At 36.5% G+C, this 18492-nt stretch overlaps 1 protein-coding gene across 1 annotated transcript in view; it reads right to left on the bottom strand.

The window, feature by feature from the left end:
* Positions 1-5568: 5568 nt before the first annotated feature.
* Positions 5569-18492, bottom strand: part of LOC145978942 (ribosome biogenesis protein BMS1 homolog) — an 82490-nt gene continuing 69566 nt past the window's right edge. The window contains exons 18-20 of the mRNA XM_083111951.1: positions 16562-16737; positions 9147-9308; positions 5569-5832 (exon numbers count right to left, since the gene is read on the bottom strand). Of these exons, the coding sequence (XP_082968077.1) occupies positions 5626-5832; positions 9147-9308; positions 16562-16737 (545 nt within the window). The 3' untranslated portion in view covers positions 5569-5625. The remainder of the gene's footprint in view (positions 5833-9146; positions 9309-16561; positions 16738-18492) is intronic.

Genomic DNA, 18492 nt, shown 5'->3' on the forward strand with positions numbered 1-18492 from the left:
GCGTCAGACACACACCATTTCTGCACTTGGCTGGGAATTCTTGCCCCACCTGCCATTCTCACCAGACTTAGCCCCTTCGGACTACCACTTGTTTTCATCGATGTCTCACTCCCTTTCCCAGCAACACTTCAACAATTACGAAGATGTCGAACAATGGCTTGCTGACTGGATCACCTCAAAATGTAAACAATTTTTCTGGAAGGGCATCCACAATTTGACGGGCAGATGAGCACAATGTATAGCTAACGATGGCACATACTTTGAATAAAGCATTTGTTACCTTTCTCCCCAGATACACTTGTTTTCTTTCAGATCAATTAAGAATTATTAACCGGCACACCTGGAATTTGACTGTGGGTGGGTGCTGGGCCCGCTTCCAATGGCCTACAATATGCTACAGGAAGCATAAAATCACACACTATAATCTTCCATTTTCTTTGTTTTGAAAGGTGCATTTTCCTACAAAGGTTTGCCACAAAATGATGTGAAAATAACTGCAAAATGTGAAATAAACTCTTAAACACGAAATTTAGAGTTTATTTACCCACATGACACTTTCTAAAGTCTGAATTATCCTGTGAGTTTTGCAAACCACGAAAAATATATTAATTCTGCTGTAAATAAATGTGTTTTAAAAGTTCCGCAGGATTCTAGAAAGCTATAATTTTAAAGTAGGTAATAGGTTTATTACAATGAAATATTGTGTTTTTACACAGAGGAAAATTTAAAATTTTGTTCTGCCCACACCGTGCACGTGATTCCAAGATGGTGTCGATGCAGGAAAAAGCTCAGTGCGTGTTATGGCGTGCAGAGTTAAAATCTTGCATTTTGGTGCGGTGAAGGTTCCGAACAACATTTGGAAAAACATCTCCAGTAGAGACAAGAATCGAGAGATGGTACGAAAAGTTTAAAGCTACAGGAAGCATAAAAGATTTGCCATGTAGTGGGAGGCCAAGAACGTGTAAGGATGTGGTGGATGCTGTGCAGGAGAGCATGGAATGGGAGTCCAATGAAATCTCTTAAATGAAGATCCTTGGCACTGGGAGTGGTGAGGTCTACATTGCACAGTATCTTACTCAAGAAAGTGAAAGTCAGGCTCTACAAGTTGAAATTTGTGCACGATCTGATAAAAGAGGACTGTGACATGAAGGAATTTTGTGAATTGATATTAACCCAATTAAATGGTGATGGTCTCTTATTCTTTTCTCTGATGAGGCCAGGTTTCAAGAAAAGTGAATACACACAATTGCTGAATTCGGGGGGTTGAGAATCCACAAGAGTTTGAGATACATAAGCAGGATAGGCCCAAGGTCAATGTGTGGTGCGCATTTTCCATGGACCACCTCATTGGTTTATTCTTCTTCAAGGACGAAACAGTGAATGGCACCATCTACCTGAACATGTTACAGGCATTTCTTATCTCAGGACTTCAGAGGTTAGGCATCATCAATGAGGTCCACTTCCAGCAAGATGGTGCCCACACACTTTGCCCTTGAAGTTCGTGATTTTCTTGATGGTCAATTTGGGGAGAGAGGGATTTGCCACAGAGGTCCGCAAGGTTACAGGACCTTACACCTTGGGTTTCCTGACTGTGGGGATATGTCAAGATTCAGGTGTATGCACAGAAACCGACAGATCTTGACGACCTGAAGTTCAAGATACGTGTTGTGATTCACAACATTCCAGACAAGCCCCATCAGACATGGGTTTCCGGAAGGGAGGGCTGTGACCCCCTCCCCCTGGAAAATGAAAGTCAAACAAAAATTTTGTATTTTACACATATTTCATTTTAGCCACAATAATGTGTGTTCATTATTGCATGAACACCATAAATTCAAATTTAAGCAATGTGAACAACATTATTTTTGGGGAAAATGTGCCTTGTTTGCTCCCTCCTGGGAAAAAAAATACCTTCCTTGCCCCTCCATGGAAAAAATCATGCGGACGTCCATGCTGCCAGAATGCAATTCTCAGATTCAAACTAAGATTGCAAGAGGGTTTGGACATGAATGGTGCCCAGCTGGAGATCTGCCAATGAATTAAACCACATTAAAACAATAATTTTAAAGTTTCCCCTGTGCAACAAACAATTCGTTGTAATAAACATATTACTTTAAAAGTTATAGGTTTTTAGAATCCTGCACGACTTTTAAAACACACTGTATTTGTTTATTCCCCTACACTGGAATAAACTCAATATTCTGATAGCTACGTAAATGTACTATTAGAAGGGAAATCTTTAGTTTGTGTAATAAGTGCAAAATTAAATTTAGGATTATATTCACCATTTTAATATTTTTTATACCACTTTTGATCCTTACATGTACCCAGTTTTTGTCAGAAATCTTGATCTTTTATTCACCATACGCATAAATATGTGGCTCTAGTTATCAAGAGTATTTTCGAGCTACATGTCAAACATTCATTTTAAGCATAGATGTTCTGCATACTGACTCTGTACTCTCAAGACACCATGGAAGCAGAGAACCTTAAGGATTTTACTCCCTTGCATTTCACACAGGCCAAAGCTATGAATATGAGATTTTAATCACAATTTTTAACATTGGAAAGCCATCCTTTATACTGATTTTCAACCCAAGATGTAGTTTTTGTACCAAAAATTGTAATCCTTTAGTCACCAAAATATGTGGGTCTATAGTGCATGTAAATACAGCGTGTCCCGCATATACGTATAATAAAAAGAAAAAATCACAACTTTTTTATTTACCAATATTTTTTGTCCAAACTTTGTACAAACATGTAACAACTCAGAAATTTTTTTTGCAAATCAAGAAAACTAGTGCACTTCCACATGTGAACAGTTAGTGGCACGGCAAATGTCAAACCGGTTCAGTCTCAAGCCACACGTTTTGAAGCATGTGCAGGGTAATGTTGCTTACTGCAACCACAATTCTTTCACGCATGTCTTGCAAATCTCTAACCGGTGTACAGTAAACTTTGTCCTTAACACACCCCCACAACAAAAAATCACACACAGTGAGGTCTGGTGACAGTGGGGTCCATTCAATAAAATTCGAACCTCTTCCTATCAATGTTCCATTGAAATGCTCGTCCAGTAAGTCTCTAACGAGATTTGAGAAATGAACCAGTTTTGCGTAACTGTTTTTCCCATTTCTTTATTGAAATGTACGATGGAACTACTTCTTTAGCACCCAAACCATAACGTGCACGAAATCATCTCTGATCAAGTGTCACAGACTTCACTTCAGACAACGTTAAAACACAAAACACTTTTTCTTGTGGCGACCACATGACGAATGGCTACTGAGAAACTGATAATATCAGTTTTTTAGACATTCTGGATACTGCGCATGCGCAACTACCACTGAATGTGTTGCTAAAAAAAATCTGAGTTATTCTTTAAAATGAAACAACAATCACATCATTCTGACAGTTTGTTTAGAAGTTATGAATATTTCTCTTATTATACGTATAAGCAGGACACGCTGTACATATTTATACTTGCCTTGGGGATGGGACAGATTAATAAGCAGACACTATCTGTTGGCCGGTAACGGTAGACTTTCTGAATATTTCTATAAATATTTTGTGATTTCTTCCACAATTCTTTCATTTTCTTATGAACTAAAAATTCATGTGTTTTTAATAAATTTGTAATCAAGCAATTCCTTTCCCATGGCAAAACCCACAAAACTGCAGTTTTCAGCCAGTCGATTGCACGAAATTCCATATTGGTTCATTCCTATTACAGTGCGCCCCAATATTACATTCCCAGATTTCACATTATTCCACAATGCACATTCAATCTTGATGGTCCCTTTAAGTTTTTTCACCTCGGTCCCCTGAAAAATGTAAAATCCAGGTTCCACTGTTCATAATAACTAGCACTGAACAAATAATACTTTGAACTCGTACAGCTGGTACCTGAGTATTATTATTGATTTGCTTTATTTTACTTTGCTTTTGTGCCACTTTTGGCTAATTTGCGAAGATGGAGATGAGTGATGATATGATGAAAATGATGAATGGACACTCGCAAACATCCATGTCCCTGCCAGGATTGGAACCCAAGACCCCTGGCATCGTAGCGCTGCTGGTACCTGAGAAATATCGGGCAATTCCTATTGACATCCCTGAAAAAGCCGCTCTGGAGCTCACCCAATGCCTGAATCAGAATGAGGGTGTAAAGATGATATTGGACTACTATGGAACAAAATGACAATGTGTGGAACCGTGCTTCCCTATGCACAGCAGCTAACTTTACTTTTATGACAAAACCCAGGGATACCTGTTCATATGTGTTCAACAGTGGGTCAAGCTTATACTTGGTTCAAATTGAATGTCTGATACTATTTGAAATTTTTTTAGAGCATTACAGGTATCCCAAGGGGTAAGCAAAATGTGTATTTTTTATTTACATTGCACTAACATTGTGTGGTAAAAGTAGATTTTATGTGATTGGATGAGAGTTATACGATTTTTTATTTTTTCATGAGAACTATTTTTAAGATCCTAATAATTTCATGTAAATATTTTTCAGAGCCAAGATGAAATTTTTGCCAATATGGACATAAAATTTGCTAATATTCTACCAATATGATAATAAAATCTGATAATAAACTACATATGTTATATGAAGACCCTTAATGGTTCCGTCACCTTTTTAATTATGTACATACCAAGATGACTGCAATGAGCTTTGTTTTGTAGACATTTACTTTCCAAAACCATGGGATTATACTGTCAAATTCATAAAAATACTAACAAATTGGTAGAATTTCAGACTAAGTTACAAGCTCTCTATCGATATGGTGCAACAGCCTTTGGGGGGGGGGGGGGGGGGGCATGGTTATTCAAGCAGCTTTTTCATTGGGTGATGTGTCGTCAGGACATTGAGTTTCATCACCACTGTTTTCTGGCTTCCAAACCGGGGTCTGCCACTATTGATTGCAAGTAGCTCCCCAATTGTCCTCATGATGCTGGGTCAAAACTAAAATTTTGAAGTTCCCATCGGGATTGGTCAAAGGACCTCTTGCACCAAATGCAAGAACCCTACCCATCCAGTTAAGCAGGAGCACTAGATTGGCAAAATTATCAGTAAATTTACTGATAAACTGGTAACTACATCAGCTGACACTGATACGAGCATTAATTACGTCACATCAAGTACAAAAAATGCACTAAAAAAACTATTTCTTTAAATGTAAAGAACTGGATAAAGTCAGACACCTACATATTCTGGGAATACAAATTAACAATTTCTTTAGAAAGAGGTGCATATTTTTAAACTTGAATTTGTGAAACTGGTTAAATTTAAAAAAAATAAAAGGTAGGATATCTGTTTCACGTGCTACAGAGGTTAGCCGAAGACTGAAACTGCCACATCTGTTCATTACATTAAAACAATAACAAGAGCAAAAATAATATGTTTCATTATCATCAAAGAATTTTGAAGTCACTTACCATTTACTCACCATCAGCTTGCTTCTGTACAGGTAAAGGAGTTTATTTCACTTCAATACAGATTAAGTATTTCCTTATCAATCTGAAAATTATTTTTGCCTCTTGGGAAAAAAAAGGAAAAAACAAAATATTTTCAAACAATGAACTTTACTGTACAAAAAGCACTGCACATAAAATTGCTCATATCTTAAGCTTGGCTTTTCTTTGCTCCATTTTGCTTAATGTCCGACAGATGTGTTTCCTCAATTCTTTTTGCCTCTTCAACTGCTTCAGCTCATTCTTTTCTACTAGTTTCTGGTGCTCTTCAAAGCGTTTAGCCATTGCTTCCTTTAGCTTCTCTTCTTTCTTCTTATATGTGACTTTAATCATTTTCATCAGAGCTGCCACCTAGAATAATTTCAAAACATGATTATTAATCATAACTGTAATATGGCAGTTGGAAGTCACATACTCATGTGTTTGGATGAAATATATTTCAAAGGCTACAAAGACTTGCAATTATGTAGAAAGCAGTGTTCGTTTACATTGGGTGCCTCCAGGAACCCTAAATGTGAGAGCAAAACAAGGTTTCTCGGGTGGGTGTGTTTTATGGCATTTCCTGGATGCAGAGTTAAGTAGCAGGGAGCAACAACTCAAAACAATGGATGATCATCTTGTGATACATGCACCTCAAACATGATTGGAGGACTATGGAAGTTAATTTATATCAATAACTATTAAAAATGTTATGTCCCATATTTACAATTGTGTCAAGGTTTCTGGCTTTAAACGAAAGCCATCTCTTTGCAAATTATACCCTCAAAGCTGTGTTACATGTGCCACTAGCACGTGAAATCCTTGATGGCTCAAGAAGCAATTGCTATCTTGCTTTGCTCCAACGTTGAGCGTTCCTGGAGGCACCCATTATAATACAGTGCACAAAACTGGAAATATACACTGCAATTTCTGAACAAAATTATGATTTCATATTTTTTTTTTTTTTTTTTTTTTTGCACCTGCCTACAATGGAGTGTTAAAAAAGGAAGGAGAATTTAGTTTCCAGGAACACAGGAAACAGTGGATGGAAAGATGTGATGTCATATTAGGATGTGATCCAGTTCATCATTGGAACTGTTTGGCTTGCACTCTGTTACTCCATCCAATCATAATCAGAATATATGTACAAGGGCTGGATAAAAGTGGTGGCAACAATGCTATAATTCGTACCAGGCTTTATTGGCAGAGGGAACAACAGTTACACTGCTTCAATCGCCCTCCATGGTGACTATCTTCTGTCACACTTATGGAAGGCATCGTTAGAGCCACACATTTATGGTGAATTAAATATCAAGAGTTCAGTACAAAAACTGGGCACATTTCAAGATCAAAAGGAGTATAAAAAATGACATTTCGGTGTTACAATGGTGAATCAAACCCTAAATTTGATTTCAAAACCACACACTTCATACTTTGAGTCAAGAAGAGCCTTGCTCTTAAGTGGTGGTCTGTGGGTGGTCTTGCGAGAATTCTACTTAATTTCCCACAGGTGTGCCCAATAAAAGGTAAAACTGTTGTAGTGGGACATTCTTCTCCTGCGTTGCTGCTAGCAGGGAGGCTGTGCAGTGAAGGGTCCACATCCCCATGTTCGGCTGGTCCAGGTGGTATCTTTGTTCACAAGAGTGCCGGTAAAAAGACACATTGGAACTTCTGGGGAGTCACTTTCTGCTGGCCATAGTAAACCTCTTTTGCCACATGCTCACTTCAAGATATTTCCCTAAGAACAGGAAATATTATGAACAAACCTATGGAGTGACTGACCATGGGTTCACCACTTTCACTGGCCATCGCGAATTTCTACATGCAGCATTTTGAACATGAAGCCCTGAAGGATGCACTGCATCCACCATCCTGTTTCTACAGATATGTGGATGAAACATTCGTCGTTTGGTCACATGGATGGCTGGCATTACATAGTTTCCTGGAATTCCTTAACAATCTCCATTCAAACATCAAGCTTACTATGAAGATAGAAAAAGATGGCTGGCTGCCTTCCTTTGCTGGACATCCTAATCTGCCCCAAACTAGATGGAACCCTCGGACATACTGTATATAGAAAATCTACTCACATCAACCTCTACTTTAATGTCCTTAGTTTACACCACAAGGCTTAACGTCTTGCGGTTCTCAACACACTAGCTCACAGAGCAGTAACCATTTCGGACACAGAAAAACTACATTCAGAATTCAACCATCTTAGAACCACACTACAACAGAATGAATGCCACATCAGTTACATCAACAGCGCAATCACCAAGGCAGTGACATCTGAGTGGAGACCAACCTTGGACAACAGTGTGACCCTTACAAGCGCCGATTCATCACCACTCGGACCAGCTGAACATGGGGATGTGGTCCCTTCACCACACAGCCCCCCTGCCAGCAGCAACACAGGAGAAGAATGCCCCACTACAACAGTTTTACCTTTTATTGAGCACACCTCTGGGAAATTAAGTAGAATTCTCGCAAGACACGGAGTAAAGACCATCCACAGACCACCACTCAAAACCAAAGGCTCTTCTCTGCTCAGTCAAGGATAACCTGGAGCTTCGGATTCCAGGAGTATATCGTATGCCATGTGAGTGTGGGACACCAACAGGATGCAACATTCAACAGCAACGTAATGAACATCAGATTATTCCAACCTGAAAAGTCAGGACTTGCACAGAGCGACACAGGATGTTATTTGCTGACATCAAAATAATAGCCAAATGTGCCGGTTACTTGGACCGACGAGTAAAACAAACCATAGCCTTTTCACGGGAAAGCACAAATCTCAACAGGGACATGGGACTCCAGCTCAAGTCACGTCTGAAACCCACTCCTCCTTAAAACCAAAGCTCCAGCCAATAAGAACACCAGGATTCAGAGCGAGTGAATAGGAAGGCAGAGTCCAAACTCCGCCCCATCATAGTCATATATTTAACCCTACACTGGTATCCAGTTCTACATTTCCTGAGGATGAGAGCAATGTATATGCTTGAAATGTTGGAAGCCAACATCTACTTAACCTGGCTTGAACACTTGTTCGAATCACGTCACCAGGAAAGGTACAATTCCTATTTACAATTCTGTTTCATTACATTTCATCATTTTGCCTGATTTCCTTCATTACAATAAAGTCGGAAGCAGTAAGAAAACTGAAATGGGATGTTATTACTCATCCTACATGTGGTCTTAACTTGGCTCTCTCAGACTATCAGTTCTCATTGTACGGGTTTTGTACAGGGCTCCCACTCACGTTACAAACCCAAATTCCCTGATTTTTCCTTCCAGATAACTTAACAGACAACTCCATAATGATTTAATATTCTACTAGCAAATAAGTGTTGTCGTCAATTTTGACCATTATTTAAGCAATCCAAGTTTATTCAAGATTGTTGAAAATTGTGACAAAAATTGAGGGAACATTTTTATATGAACTATATCCCCCCCAAAAAAATAATAATCTGACTTTCTAGATTTTTTATGTTTATACACAATCCCCTGACTCGCCCATGACCTTCATTCTTTCACTCCTAAGTAAATTGACTTCTCTGACTTTTCCAGGTCAGAGTAATGAAATTTATAATGAACCTCTTACACTTATAGTTTTTTTTATTTTTTTATGAAAGCATTGCATAACTTACAAATTATTCTATATATTAAAACAGTTCATCACTTACCTTCTGTTCATGAGGTTCTCTGACAACAGCAATCCTCTGACTCTCCAAGCTCTTTTTCTGCTGTGACGGAGGAAGTTTTGGTCTATCCTTATATGGCAATTGCTTCTGCAAAGTCTTCGGGATCACCAATGGCGCAAACACCTTCGCTTTCCGTTGTACAGGCTATAAACATAATATGAACATAAATTAATGTACAAAATCAATGCAAATTTTAACATGTAGTGTAAGTTCATATAATATGGTAGGCTCAAATGAAAATAGCTTCAGATTGACTGCAAACTAGTTTTGAAGCAAAGCCAAAACCAATTGATTGGTACTAGCTGCAGCAGAAAAACACAGTCCAGTGAGAACCAAACAATGCTGGAATATCTATTCCATTACATGACTGAGAAAACAAAGGACTACTTGGAATCAACTTTTTACTTTTGAAATATTGTGATAAACGTGAAACCTAACCATACTATGTAGTTACAAACACTGCACTGGTTACTTTAAAACAGGTAACATTTCACAAACTTTTCATTTGGATCATCAAACCCAATGGAGTTGGAAGAAAAACATGTTGTTCATTACATAGTTTGGTAAAACAGTTCCGACGTGGTCAATTCTTTGTTGTTCTAACAATGTTATACAGTAGAATCCCAGGATTAAAATTAAAATATTTCAATTTCAAATATCTCAGTATTGATGAATTTGATCACCAACATTGGTGTGTACTTGCTTCCAGAATGTGTGTCACATGAGGTACACTTTCATTGTGTTCAAGTGTCCCGGAAATTACAGGGACTGTCACTCTTTCAGTAGTTGAAGAAATGTTAAATATGGTGGCAAAAGGCGATAAAGGGGCATTCCACGAAAAGTGTAAATAATACTCCATGTAAATAACAAAATGAATTATTATGGAAATTATTATTGTTTATAATTGCAATAAGATTCAGATGTTTTTGAATGCACATAATTTGCATATTTCACCAATAAAAGATACTAGCATCTGCAACCTATGTGGTTCACAGACAAATGAAATCAAAATTTCCTACATTTTTAAAGCATTACACACCAAAAGTACTTTTCTTCATGCATTCAGCCTAAGCCATTATACTGAAGTTATTTTTTAAAAAAATGTTAGTAGACACCACAAAGTGCTACACAATTCTATGAAATCAGTTCATTAAAATATTTCATTTAATCCAATCTCATGCCCACAACCTTAAATTTTGTGTGTAAAATGTCACACATGTGATGTTGGAATGCCCCTAAAGATTCTCCTATTTTTTCAATGTATTCCTCAATGATATTGACCCACGTGCTGTACTGGTAGAAGGGCATGTCAAGTATCTGATATCTCAGGATGAAAAAGTGATCCTTCAACTACTTGATATCCAGGTAAGCATTCTCTCAGTGACCATTGCTCTCTTTGCTCAGACAAGAATTAGAGCTCTGATTCCAACTATCTGCAGTGGAAGTAAGTGCCATGATGTCACTGAGCAGAAAGAATTTTCCATGGGATTTCTGAGCAAACTGCAGTATTGTTATGAACTGTGTTCTAATGAAAGTACTAGTGTAAAAAAAAAAGTATGTGTATCACCACTGGTTAATCAATGAGCGAAGTACAATAAAGCCATTAAGAAAATGATTTATCCAATCAAAATCCATGAAATTCTCACTCAGTGAGCATTGCTCAGATAGTTTATGTGCCCTATGGTAAATATACCTCACTCTTAAAAGTTCAATACCAGTTGTTTTAATAAGCTGATTTTCTTATTAATGAATCTGAATATTTTTAACAGACTGATTTGGCATAACTGATTGCAATGTAAGATTTATATACAAGCATTCATTAACATATCTGAATAATCTTAAATTACATTTGACATCTGTATCAGCAAGAAGTGGTGAAAATCCTAGCAATGTACTAGATATACGTATTTGACTTACCTTCCACAGGTAACACAGACCAAACAACAAATGTTAAACAGGGTGAAAGGATTGCTCCTTGTAATAATAATTTTAAAGACAACATTGACCAGGGGCAGTTACTGATATTGTTGCAATGTTGCACAACGCCGGATATTTTAAAATAAATTTTCATACTTTGTTAGTATTTCTTTTCATTGTTTTTCTATTAAATATATTTAACATAAACAAATAATTTTACCCTTAATTGCTTCAAAAAAGCATTATGATCCGTTAAAAAGGAGGCAACCTGCGAGATTTCACAGTGATATGAGTGATGCACAGGTAGTTGTTGCAAAGCCGGAGCAACGGCCTGATCTCTACAGCGAGGAATATTGGAATATTCATATCCCCTGCTTCAGTCGGCTTGGTCGTTGCCGAGAATTTACAACACACCAAGGTCAGGCTGGGAAGAAGAGGACAGACCAGCAACAAACACTGGGATGCTAATTCTCTCATACGCAGTTAAAAAAAACAGCAGCATTCGAACAGCAGGCAAGTTATCGGAACATTGTGTGTTCACTTTTCCACTTACATGAAATGGATTCATCGCTGAAAATCACACGACTAAGAAAATCGTTATTTTCTTGATTAAGGATTTGTGTGCAGAAGTTCCTACGAGCCAAATGATTTGCAGGCTTTAGGGTCTGTAACAGCTGCAGACGATACGCTCTCATTTGGAGTATTTTCCTTAACCCTTTCCACACTGTCATTGTTGGCATTGCTAGTTCCTGACTCGCCCGCCGCACAGATTTTCTAGGACTGTGAGTGAAAGCCGTTCTGACGCTTTTCACCTTCTCGTCTGATACACTCGGCTGTCTGGAACTTTTACCTTTACACAAGCATCCTGTCATCTTAAACTGGTTATACCACCTACCAATGTTGTTGTCACTTCCAAATCTTCGCCGATACGCCTGTTGAACTGTAACAACTGAATTAGACCTCACGAGTTCCAACACACAAAAAGACTTACGCTCGGGAGTCGCCATCTTTACGAATGGCTCCGCCAAGCGGAGGAGTTTGGAAACAAATTCTGCGCATGTGTACAATCCAAAACTTGGTGAGTTGCTCTCTCATTTCATGTATGGTTCATATTTGTAATGTGTATAGCATATAAAATATACAAGTTTAAAACTCCGATATTCATTTGTGTTTCAAGGATTGGCAAGACATTTGTCAAAGTAGTTATTTATGATGGAATCTGCAATATTTTAAGACTCTATATACAAGTACTGAAAGTATCATTGTATATGCAAAACAAAAATGCTTGAGTTCTTAGAGCAAAGCAAACATTGAAAACGATTGATTCATCACGTAGCAGGACACACACACACACATGGTTTGTAGATGAACGTGTGTTTTATGGAGACATGTCAGGTGAACTTTAATGTAAGTGAAAACATATGTGCATCACTAGTTAAATATTTTCACATCTACAAAGAAAATCCAAAACAAATATCCACCTCACTCAAGGATTACGTGAATTCAATTAAAATTGTACCAATATCTACAGCTGAATGCAAATGCGGGTTCAGTGTCATGAATCTAACTTTTACTGAACAGAGAGAGATTATTTTTTTCTTGGATCATAGAATACATCGGCGTAAATCAATTCTAGTGATACCCCGTTGTTGGTGTTTTATTTTCATGAGATATGAGCTCCAATTACCATTTAAACCTTCATTTTAAAAGTTATTCAAACACAAAATGTTTATTTTCCTGTAGTTTACGGTTATTACAAGCATAAGAAAACAGTTTTTCTTTGTGACGTTTCAGGAGAACACACGCTCCTTTCATCAGACATTTATTTTCATTTTGACTAAAGATACAGTTATAACAATGGTTAGTAATTTTTAAACAAAAATAATCTGTTATATAATGGATGTTGTCAATGTTACATTGTTGTAATATAGCAACTTAACTGTGAAAAAAACAGTCTGTTTTATTTTTATTTAAATTATGAATCCAAAATATCATCAGGCAATTCAAATTCATCATTGTTTTCACAAAGTCTCTTGATGTTTTCTGTTACATTAAATTTTAAAGATGGTGGCTTACTCCATTTGTGAAAAAGAAAACTCCATACTGGATCTATGTTACCATTTTCATTATTTAATTTATTCCAGTGTTCTTCTGCAATGAACGAAGCTTCCCAGACATTCAACTCTGTGTTTCCCGTTAATCTTTTTAAAACCCTTCTCTTTTTAATCAAATGCTTCTCTTCGATGATATGAGTTGACAAACCTGTTCTTGGGTTTAGATTTATAATGTCCAAATCGTGTTCGTGCCATCTTATTGCCATTTTCCTTGCTGTTTGTCCCACATAATCTTTTGAACATGAACAACTTATATTATATATTCCTGTGGTTTCCACATCTGGTAGAGAGTTTCTCATTTTGAATTCATTAAATGTACATTCCAAACTTCTTGGTGATTTAAAAACAATTTTGAAATTAAAACTTCTAAAAATTTTTGCAATTTTATGTGAGAATCCCTTGTGGAATGGAATGCACACAAATTTCTTTTCAACAGATTTTTCATCTTTGTCTGTATTTCTCTTTTCCTTTAGTTTTCTTGCAACTTGTTTTTTGATTTGGTTTATTCTGTTAGTGTGAAAACCATTTTCTTTTGCTATATTAAAGAGCCTTTCTTCTTCATTTTTGATATCCTCATCATTAGAACATAGTCTTTGTGCTCTCAGGAAAAAATTTAAAAATATGTTATCCATTGTTATACGCGAATGTTCTGATTTGGCATGGATATATTTTTCCCCCGCTAATTTTTTCCTATGGACTGATGTTTGAATTGTTGAGTCAGTTGTCTTAATTTGCAGATCAAGGAAAGAAATTACATTGTTATTCATGGGTTCGCAAGTGAATTTTATGCGACGATGTGATTCATTTAATAATTTAAATACGTCCATGATGGTGTTCTCATTTTTAGTGATAATTAGCACATCATCTACATATCTGATGTAGAGTTTGATATCCGCACCTATCGCATTAACAATTGGAGATTTTATGTAATGAAGGAAATTGCTGGAGATGATTCCAGATACTGGGTTTCCCATTGATAGACCATTACTTTGCTGATATATTTTGCCATCAAATAGAAAGTAATTGTAATTTGCATATACAGTAAACCATCGAACCATTTCCCATGATTCTACTGGGTTAACCTTCATCTCAATAAGCCATCTGTGTAATGCATCTGTGGCACCTTCTATTGGGACACTAGGATATAAATTTTCAACATCAAAACTTGCAATACGATACTCATTATTCCAAACAATATTTTTTAGTTTCTGTTTCACTTCAAATGCATTTTTAACACTGAATGGTGTTTGCTGTTTAATTATAGCAAGTCTTTCAACTAAATATTTGGATAGTTTGTATGCAGGATGTGTGAAAGTTGCAATGATGGAGTAAGCCACCATCTTTAAAATTTAATGTAACAGAAAACATCAAGAGACTTTGTGAAAACAATGATGAATTTGAATTGCCTGATGATATTTTGGATTCATAATTTAAATAAAAATAAAACAGACTGTTTTTTTCACAGTTAAGTTGCTATATTACAACAATGTAACATTGACAACATCCATTATATAACAGATTCTTTTTGTTTAAAAATTACTAACCATTGTTATAACTGTATCTTTAGTCAAAATGAAAATAAATGTCTGATGAAAGGAGCGTGTGTTCTCCTGAAACGTCACAAAGAAAAACTGTTTTCTTATGCTTGTAATAACCGTAAACTACAGGAAAATAATTCTATAATGCAAGCAATGCGTACATACAAGAAAAACAAAATGTTTATCGGGGATAATTTTAAGTTTTTATTTCTGACTTCATTACTTACCTTTATTTGATTTTTTTTCTAAAAATTTCAGGGGGGGGGGGGCTGTAGCCTATTCAGCCCATACTGCAGAAGAATTTGGGGCAGCTTCCTATAGTCTGTGATTAGCAGCTTAGCAAAACTACTAGAACTTGCTAATTCCTTTCCTAATATTGACCCTGGGAGAAGGGCAATATCTCAAGTTTGAACTTGTACATGTGTTTGTGACATTTTCATTTTATCTCTTGCAAGGTAGGTCGAATATGACTGTACCAGTATGGAAAATAAGGTGCTTTTCTAAAGCCCTAGATATGACAGCGAGTCAAATACATATGATACAGAATCATCTGGAGCATGGTGCTGATCACATGACCTCCAAAATGACCTGTGGGGCCCTACCAAGACATCCCCTAAATGTGCCTTAACTTTACCTACAGAATCATTCACAGACAAGTTATTTCAAGTATACTTTAACTTCATTTGTATGCAATATCTTGTAGGGCACTGCAGAATCTTTCAGAGCTAATCACATTTTGATCTTTGCATAATGTTCAAATAATTTCTTCAACTGGCACTATCCTATGTGAGTAGCTTGGTTCATTTATATGGCTGAACTCACACTGATGTGTCAGTAACAGAAAATATCAGCCACCAATACTGGCTGACACTTCTGGAGTCTGCAAAAATGAAACATGACACTTTCAGTCTAAATTCATACTTCAGGTTTGTGCGACTTACTCACTTTTATATATATTCTTTCGTATTCCTAAAAATTAAAAATACAATATTATTTATTACTTACGTAAGACTGCATGGGAATAGTGTGATAAGAGGGCATCTTTTCTTTTATATAAGTTTTAACTTGCACAGTTTTTTTAGTGGAAGGTTTTATAGTGATTATTTTAACAAATAGCAGTGAACATGGGTTCAGGAAAGGTTTTAGCATTTTCCACATATTTTACCTTTACCATAATGTGCCAATTCCTTTTCCTGACGAGTGTATGAATTGACGAGACTATGGCAATTTGCGGATAGCTGAAATATAGGGAACAGTGGTTCCTGAAAGTTTGTCAGTGTACAAAATAGATCCTCATTTTACGTAAGTAATAAATAATTTTGTATTTTTAATTTTTAGTAATACGAAAGAATATTCAGTCTAAATATCTCTGCAATAAAATTGTTGGGAGAAATGGATTTGATATTGATATGTTCATTGTTTATATTTGTTATTTAGCTTCACTTTTGTGCCAGTTTTGGCTAATTGCAACGATGAGGATAAGTGATGATATGATGAAACTGATGAAGGGATACTCACAACAAAAAAAAACCTCATGCTCGGGCTGGAATTCGGACCTGGGGGAAATTGATTTTGTGATTACATGATTATCTGGTGTGAAGTTTTGACTATTTTAAAGAAAAATTTTGGTAGATTGCTATGATATAGTTATATCTTAAAATGTATACATAGTCTGAACTATTACAATTTCCAAGTATCAGGGGAAATTGTCATGAGTATCTATCTTCACTGGTATTGGTATCAGCTCAACCCTATTAATTTATATATAAAATGTTGAATGTCAACGCTCCACTCCACAAAAATGCTGCATAATTTTCTTCGTGCTTGCCTTATAAAGGTTATCCTCCGAGACTTGATTCCTAATGTTCCTCTCCCTCTTCAACTGGCCCAGAGTCTTCATGCCGTTCCATTCAGTTTTCTTCTCTACTGGAAGCAAGAGCGAAGTAACCGGATTGTAGAATGCGGGAACGTTTACTCCATACCATGTTCGGCAGAACACAATATCTGTCATTCAAAGAAAGGAGAAAAGCACGTTAACTTCAGCCTGCTATTTCCAAATTAATTTCACTGAATATATTTATTAGGAATGGAACAGATTATACCTATTTACCCTGGTACCAGCATTCGGTGGTATGTCAGCTATTGGAAGACCTGGTAGCCATCATGTAAGTGTTTTCACCCACTAAGAGGAGCACTAGCTAGCCATGTGCTCTGTTTGATTGATTTGTCCACTATATACACAGAAAGGCTAATTTGAACTGGACCTACAGTTTAAAGTAGGATCTGACCCACTATGTGCACCCACCAGGTATCGAACCTGGGACAGGGTGGCCACTCTTGGACCACAATTAAATATAATTCCCAATTTTCAAGGTGCACTTTCCAAAAAAGGGTACTAGCAGATGTTTTCTGTATTTCAACCTTATAAATTACCACCTCTCACCACCCACACACATAAGACACAAATATATTACAATATAAAGGATCTGTGTGATTTCAATGTATCCAAAAATTTCAATTCACTTCAATTAAACAGTATATACATTTAAAATATTTAATTTAAGGTGCGGAGTTTACATTTGCCAATTTACATACCCAGACTAAATACATCTACAAACAAAAGTCTCAAATGTTACGGGATATACTAATCTACGAAAATAATAAATAATTAAATGTATAAGGATTTGAAACTCAAATTTACCTAATCAACTTCAAGATATCTTATCTTGCTATAATCTTACATCTGGCAGATAGTTTTTCTGCAAAGGACACTAACAAAGTAAACAGCTTGAGAGAATTCTATTTTATTTTCCATGTAGCTTTCTTTTTCTTCCTCGATAAAAAAAGGTAAACTGTTAAAAACTTGCCTCAGAGCATTTATAAATATGTATATAAATTCAGTGAGATTTGGATTAATTAAAGTTGCAATTTTTCACACCTACGGAGAAAAATTCAAGCAGAATTCACGCATAATTCCCGGAATCACCCTGTGGGACCTCTTGATTACAAGGCGACAACACATGTACTTTGTTCTCTGCCAGCCAGAGCATACTGTTTCCCTTACCAGGAAAATTTGAACTATTGTTTGCCACATTCACAGCGAAGGGGAGGCCAACTGACACAGAGGGATTCCAGATGACAAGTGGAAAATAACTTTGTCGTCTAAGGATTGGAAAATCTCGTTGATATTATCAGCTTGCCCTTCAAAAAATATTATTATTGCAATATCTACTTTAAGCCAATTAGGCTTAATAATATTAACAAAAAGGACTCATGCAACCTCTCGGTCAGTCGCCATGTTTGCACAAAACATACATTTGGCAACAACAGCCTGTAAAAAAAATCATTTATTGAAGGGAGCTGTACAAGAATAAACTTGCTGGTCTATAATGGGTACTCCAATGGCATCAGTGTTTATACTGTGCATTAGTATATTTGCAAAATTACCAATAATTTTACTGATGCAATAGATCTTATAAATAGCCTGTTATTGAATACAACATTCTTATTTTGTCATGAAACATGGGGGGATCATAAAGTTTTAATTACTATCATGAAGTTATTGAGCTATTCGTATGTAATTGGATCAACATAATCAATGATCCTTATGTGCATGATGTTGTAAATTACAGCTACTTATGTCAACTTGTTTCCTTTCTGGAGCAAGTACATGTCAGCAACCTGCATGATGCACAGATTTGAAGGCCATAGTGTTATCAAGTCCCCCCATTTCAAGGGCGACAGCAACTGCCAAATGCC

This window comes from Lepisma saccharinum, chromosome 1 (assembly GCF_977018435.1).
Source record: "Lepisma saccharinum chromosome 1, izLepSacc3.1, whole genome shotgun sequence".
Classification (NCBI taxonomy): domain Eukaryota; kingdom Metazoa; phylum Arthropoda; class Insecta; order Zygentoma; family Lepismatidae; genus Lepisma; species Lepisma saccharinum.